Genomic DNA, 7198 nt, shown 5'->3' with positions numbered 1-7198 from the left:
CATCATATTTTTAATAGGCCATTTTGTAATGTAAGCAAATTTATTCCTATGAAGCGCCTCGATATAAATTATTGTATTTCAATAGTCTGAATTCAAATTAGATACATTGGTTGTTGCTAAGTAGGACAAACATTATGGCTTGCCCTACTATACAGAGTGAGCCAGAAAAAATGTCCCACTTTTCAAAAGTTGGATTGTTTGAAGTATAAATATTTAATCATGGTTTCATGATATGTCTTGATAGAATATGCGTGCGTGTGCGTGTGTTTGTGCGTGTGTTTGTGTGTGTGTGTGTATGCGTGTGTGTGTGTGCGTGTGTGCGTGCGTGCGCGTGTGTGTGTGTATGTGTGTGTGTGTGTGTTTTCGTCCGTCTGGCTGTTTTTGTTCAAAACACTATTTTATTCCTCACCCAGCAACTTGGCGCAAGTGAGATCTGGCAGTCTTGTAAAGATTGTCTGATGTTCAGTCATGCATGCAAAGATTCAAATGAAAATGGTACCTAAATGTACTGGGAGGATAACTCTATCAAGACATATCATGAGACCCATGATTAAATATTCATACTTCAAACAATACAACTTTTAAAAAGTGGGACATTTTTTCTAACTCACTCTGTACAAGACGTAATTATATGCAATTCGCGTTCTGACTATTGAAATATAGTTATTCGTAACAGGTGAAATGATTCGTAGCGAAGCACTGAAGTATATATTTGGTTACTTTACGAAAATGACCTATTTATCTGCAGGGGAGTAGAGTTAATTGCCCTAAAATAGCAATATATCACATGTAGCCTTTGTGTTTATTATGTACATGTACGTTAGTCTTCAGTCAGGTAATTTTGCTGCATCTAACTTCAAGACTTTTCCATTTTGTTTTCACATGTAAAGGACAAAGATCTCATACGAGGCGTGATCCTTGTTTTCCTGACATGTGTATCCCTCGGTACGTATGATTCTGGTCAACGATCATTTATTATTATCATTATTATTATTATTATCATTGTTATTATATTGCTAGTATTATTCAACATAAATACAATGAAACATTGATAATGAAATTATTAATCAAAGTTGTGTTGTTATTATTTTTTTTACTTATTCATTTATTTGGCGCTTTCAATACATGTATAAAAAAATACAAATAAGTAAGCAGAATATGGAAATAATTTCATAGACACATTTGTATTTCTTTAACGAAATTTGTATGTATTTTACCCTGTGTATTCATAGAAGTGATACTGATGAAATGTTTTTGTTTTGAGGGGCCATGGGGGCGTAGTCAGAGGCCAGACATTAAAAGAACATGGGCCACTGTTGTTATCTCGTTAGCTGAAAATTAATTTAAAGGCGGCCCTCCCGGGGGGCCGGGGGGTACATTGCCCCCCCCCCCACAATTTTTCAAGTACCCGGAAAGTGCTCCTTTTTTATAAGAAAAGTGCCCCTTTTACTTTGACAAGTGTCCCTATTAATTTGTAAAAGTGTCCCTTCCCCTTTTCACCTCTGATGAGTCCCCCTTTTATTTTGACAAGTGCCCCTTTTCCTTCGAAAAGTTCCGATTTTCTTTGCAATAAGTGTCCATTTTCCATTCTGATAAAAACCCCTTTTCAGGTACGAGAAGTGCTTCTCTTCGGTTGCGATACGTGCCCCTTTTCCTTTCTAGTAAGGAACCTATTCCCTTTTCATAAATGCCCCTTTTCCGTCAGCATATGCCCATTTCCTATTTTCATAAGTGCTTTATCTCATCCCTGACGAGTGCCTCTTTTTGAAGGTGTAAAAAGTGCCTCATTTTCACCTCTGATAATTATTCTATGTACTTTGACACGTGCTACTTTTCTTTTCTGATAAGTGTCCCCTTTTCCTCTCATCATTAAACGCGACCCTAATTTTAAGCGACTCTTAAGAGCAATATCCCCTAAAGCTCGTTTGGCAAACCTTTGGCAAGAAACTTATGTACGTGGTGCCTTGTCGGTACTTTGTAATAAATGCTCACAAGCTGAACCAAATCAATCAACATACCTTTTGAGTTTACAGAGGATGGCTATGATAACAACTAGAGAGTTGTTGTGTTTAAAACAAAAATCATAATTGAAACTTAACTTCAGAATCTGATTTATCACGAATCTTCATTATTTGGTGGGAGAAATGCCATGCCAGTCTAGTACATCTTCGTTAAAGGATTTTAAGTTGGGACAACTTACTATTTATTTGAACTACTTTATGCCACGTATACAAGGTTTTTAAAACGCGTGTAATGGTAGTTTATTAATAATTTACATATTCTTATTTCACTTTAACCCATTGCCTACGGCAACTTAGTAGTTCCTGTCTTTAGTCTATGGGAATAAGAGAAATCACTACTTAACATGTTAAACGATCAAATGCCGTTAACAAGTTACCTAAAAACATTTTCATGAAAGTTTAGAGCAATCACAGTTACCGTTTGTCATGGGTTCATCCATTTCAGGTATTGCAGCTTATATCCCATGAATATAAATTCAAAGGGACAGATCTTGGATGTGTTTTTTAATCATCATTTCAGGTAGAAGAAAAAACAGCAGGTCTGTATGCTGTAGTCAGTGGAGTAGAAACTGGGGGCAGAGCAAGGCGCTCTTGCCTTTTGTTTCCCAGTCGAGTGGTGCAATAAACTAAAACGAAAAAGAGAAAAAGGCAAGAAAATAAAGAAAAGCCAACTAAAAAGAAAAGTGAAAACTCGAGAACAGAAGACGCTAAGAGAGTCCCCCCCCCCCTCCCGCACCCCATACTAATGTGTAAATTTTGTCAATTCGCATTTCATTTTCCGAGTTATACCTGTGCCCCCCCCCCATAGTTCAAGGGCTTCCTCAATGGGTGGACTCACGCTCCGCTAGTGGCTGTAGTTACTGGGGTTTTATTGGTTAATACCACGAGAGATTAATACTCTTTACTCAACTTTAAATTATCTCCTGGTTCGTATCTCTTTCAAAGCGTCTCTCGTTTCTTCGAATGAGAAGACGGGCACTTCTTGTTCGGACGGATTAGGGTTGAACTACACCTTACCAATGTTCAGCGAATGTAAGAAGAAACTGCATTCTAATGGCAGCATGGTACAGACCTTTCCAAAGCTCATCCCATACTCATCTGCGGAAGCTGCTTGTCCAAGAAGGAAGAGTAAACTGGGGATCCCACCCGGACACAGAGTTTGCAGATTTCCAGGTAAGTCGTTATGTGCGAGTTGAATGATGATGCCTGCTCTAAACGTGATAAAACATATAACATGTTCAACTGTTCGATTCTTTTGAATATGTAATCATGTAAATCTTTGCCAAAAGTGACAGAAGATTCGGTATCTATGTTCGAGACTATTTTTAAGACATTGGCAACAAGGATTGACAGTCTATCAATAGCAGCTGGGTGTTATAGCCTGAGGAGCAGCCGATAAAGTTTAGTTGCTGGGAAGAGGGTTTCGTTAAAGTAGATATTCATTGATTTTAAAAACTAACTTTATTTTCATTATTGCAAAGTTAAAACTTTGATTCGACAAGGTTATCAAAATGTAATGCTTGAAAGCATTCGAAGTAATGATTATCATAAATTACAAAACGCTTAAATACAGCCCCGGCAAAGCACCTGAAGAGCTCTACGAACACTGCTGAGATGTGTGAGATCACAGTATGGACATGATTTGCACAAGCAGACGATGTCCCATGACATCTCACACATTTTCAGTGCCTGTGTTTTCATCTTCTCTTGAGTTCTTTCTCTTACTTCAGTACCGTCAGGCTAAATGTATAATATATTGCCTCACTCTAAACCCCGCACATGTTTTTATTTTGATGACAAATGCAGCGATACAAAAATAAAGGAATCTGTCGCTTGTAAACAAAATAAGACGCCATTGTATATTCAGCTGCACACACCCCGGTATGTTCGGCGTTTCAAGAGGGAACAAATGCCGTCCTTAATATCATTCCGGGGGGTTTTCAATTTGAAAGTCTGGTTTCTTTGATTGTTAATTAACCCCTATCCTGTGTATTTACAAGCAAAAGATTTTAGTTATCAGAATCGGGTCATATCCCTTTTTGAATGCTTTGACATGCCATTACATGTATATACACTGAACTCATTATAATTTGACAAATAATAGCTTTGCACTTATGTTCATTCTTTATGGGATGTCGTCTGCTTGGGCAGTATTGGTCCATATAGTGACGTCATTAAACATCGTTATTTTTCCGGCGAATCTCTCGTATATATCCCAGCTGCTACGGAGGTGGATGTATTTGTATTTTTATAAATCACCCGATATGTAGTTGACCTAAAACTTGTACGATGGCCATCTGTTAGCTTACCAGTTTCTAGTGATACATTAGTTGACATATTTGTGATTTTCTTTGAATTTCACCTTTAACATTATTAATCCCTTGTAAAACAGGTGAAGATGGTTACGTAATCATCTACAATCAGTGATAAATTAAAGGCCCTAGCGGCTATTGAGCTACAATAACTGAATCTTTGAATGTAATCTAGTATCCATCACCATGTACGTTCCTAACCCTAGCCCTTATCCTGACACAAAATGTTATTGCGACACACGAAATAATAGCAAACATTTGGCAAAATGAAACCGGGGAGGGGGTATTGGGTGCCCGACGGTTTACGGTTAGGTTTATAGCAGGCAAAACTTATGCATTCGATGGAAAAACTCGTTTTATAAAGTTCTGAATTCAAGTGCCTAAAAGTAGAGTATCGTGGTCGAGTGGATATATCACCGGCCTGTGGATCACAAGGTTGGCGGTTCGAGTCCTTGCCACGGCACTAATGTCCTTTTGGCAAGACACTCGACTCGTGTTAGGTAAATGGGTAAGATTATTCCTTGAAATGCACTGTGCGCTGATAACGGCTGCCGGAGCTAAAGTTAGGGTAATAGTTTCCACACAAAAAAGCTCTTTGGAAGCGCATAGTGACGTTTTAATTCAATTATTGTGAATTCATTTATTTATTTGTAGTTTTATTTTACAGGATAGCTTTGCAAATTATAAAACTGCTTTCCGCACTGGCTAGCATTGTCAGTTTAATACAGACCTGGCTTCCACAATGGGCATGTTGGCCTAGATTAAGTATGTATACTATACAATATGATTAAATATTAAAATTATAAAAAGTATATCAATTTCTAAATTTCTACTCAAGTGCAGCTTCCTAAAAAGGTTTGAATTCAATATAAACTGAAAAGGCAATTTGTTAACCAGAAATCGCTAATCATAAAAATATGTCGGACTGCATTACAACCAATATCAAATTGTTTTTATTTTGTGGGGAGTGTGGGCGGATGTGAACTTGACGTTTTTTCATATTCGGTACAGGTTTAATTTACTGCATGTACTGTCATATCATGATTGATCTGCCTGCCCTTTCACGAATAATATAATATATTCCGTCCCCCAGCATGATATCAAGAACGAGCAACACTTAAGTATATTAATTTCAATTTGTGATGTTTAGTACGTTTAGCGTGTGGTTGTCTTAGCAACACAACATGGCGAACAGATCACATCGACAGAAAGATATTTATACTCCCGAGTGATTCGAAGGTTAATCTTATTGTTGGATGATTAATCAGCCAAGTAGTCTGTTTATCATCATAAGTAGCACATAAGTAGGAGGTTTTGAAACATGATCTGTATAATTCAATATAAATCAATTAAATTAGCAGTGATAATGTGTAAGAAACTGCTACTACTGCTACTACTACCACTACTACTACTACTACTCCTACTACTACTACTACTACTACTACTACTACTACTACTACTACTACTACTACTACTACTAATACTAATAATGATAAACAATTACAATGCGACGTTCCTGTCAAAATCGACAGCGCTCAATTGTGAGAATGTAGTATATTTGTGTACAATTTATAATAATACATAACAATGCAAAATGCGATTTTTCAACAACAAAAAGTTAGTCACTACCCGGTAACCCCCCACCCCCCCCCCCCCCCCCCTTATTATCATTATTATTATTATTATCATTATTATTATTATTAGTATTATTATTATTATTATTATCATTATTACTTTTATTATTATTATTGAATTTGTCATCGTATGTAGATTTACGTTTGGTCTGTGGCTACATGTACATGACTTCCTCTTTTTCATCATGTGCCTCTATCATTGATTAGGAGCAGTAGGCCTGCCTGAAAGAATACAGTGATACATTATATGCGTCAAGGGGATAGAGGGATTTGCAGGAGTAACTGTATTTCAAAACAATCAAATTCCTATGGTTGAGCAATAGTTGACTTGTCCCCTCTTTTTACTACAGATTGTGGCAAAAATACCTGTCGAAACGGCTGGTGTGAGGAGACTATGAAAAACTTCAGATGCCACTGCTCTGCCGGATATCGAGGAAAACGTTGCGATAAACGTGAGAATAAAAACAATCTTAATAATTATCTGACAAGTCGGTTAGACGAATTAAAAACCAACTGTACAACTTATTTTTGCTAGTTGCCTGAATTCGAGCAAAATGATAAACTTTGTCAAAAGGAACGGTAGCGTGATGGTACATCATAATCAAACAATTGTCAGACCTCCTCCCCCCCCCCCTCCCCCGACTTTGCCCTCCATACTATATGCCTGTCTCTCTCTCTCTCTCTCTCTCTCTCTCTCTATTTCTCTCTCTCTCTCTCTGTCTTTCTTGTAATATGTCTTTTCTTGAATTATATTGTAACGCCAGTGGAAATCAAATTTCTATGTAACTTGTTTGCAAAGACCAAATAAAATATCTTGTATCTTGTACCTCTGCCTTTCTCTTTCTCTCTAGAATTTGCTTTGGTTATCCCCCTCATTCCTCATTTTCCTTCTCTCTCTCTCTCACTCTCTCTCTCTCTCACTCTCTCTCTCTCTCTCTCCAACTCTCTCACTCTCTCTCCTTCTTTCTTCTATTCCACTACTCCCCCTCTCTCTCTATTTATATCTGTCTCTCTCTCTGTCTCTCTCTCTCTCTCTCGGCCCCTCTCTCTCTCTCTCTCTCTCTCTCTCTCTCTCTCTCTCTCTCGGCGATTCTCTCTCTCTCTCTCGATTTCTATTTAATATCTGTCTTTCCCTACTTTCCTTATCTCTCGATTTTTTTCTCTCCGTCTCTCCCTGCCTTTCGCTTTCACTTTCATAGAATATGCAACAACGTGAAGCAACATGTTGTTC

The 7198-nt window shown here is 37.6% G+C and overlaps 1 protein-coding gene across 1 annotated transcript in view; it reads left to right on the top strand.

Moving 5' to 3' along the window:
• The first annotated feature begins 3000 nt into the window (after positions 1 to 3000).
• LOC115923726 overlaps positions 3001 to 7198 on the top strand; it is a 7571-nt gene continuing 3373 nt past the window's right edge. Inside the window, exons 1-2 of the mRNA XM_030984998.1 lie at positions 3001 to 3194; positions 6318 to 6419. Coding sequence (XP_030840858.1) covers positions 3041 to 3194; positions 6318 to 6419 — 256 coding nt within the window. The 5' untranslated portion in view covers positions 3001 to 3040. The remainder of the gene's footprint in view (positions 3195 to 6317; positions 6420 to 7198) is intronic.

This window comes from Strongylocentrotus purpuratus, unplaced genomic scaffold (assembly GCF_000002235.5).
Source record: "Strongylocentrotus purpuratus isolate Spur 01 unplaced genomic scaffold, Spur_5.0 spur5_scaffold_14, whole genome shotgun sequence".
In the NCBI taxonomy this organism is placed as follows: domain Eukaryota; kingdom Metazoa; phylum Echinodermata; class Echinoidea; order Camarodonta; family Strongylocentrotidae; genus Strongylocentrotus; species Strongylocentrotus purpuratus.
This window is presented reverse-complemented; position numbering and strand designations above follow the sequence as displayed.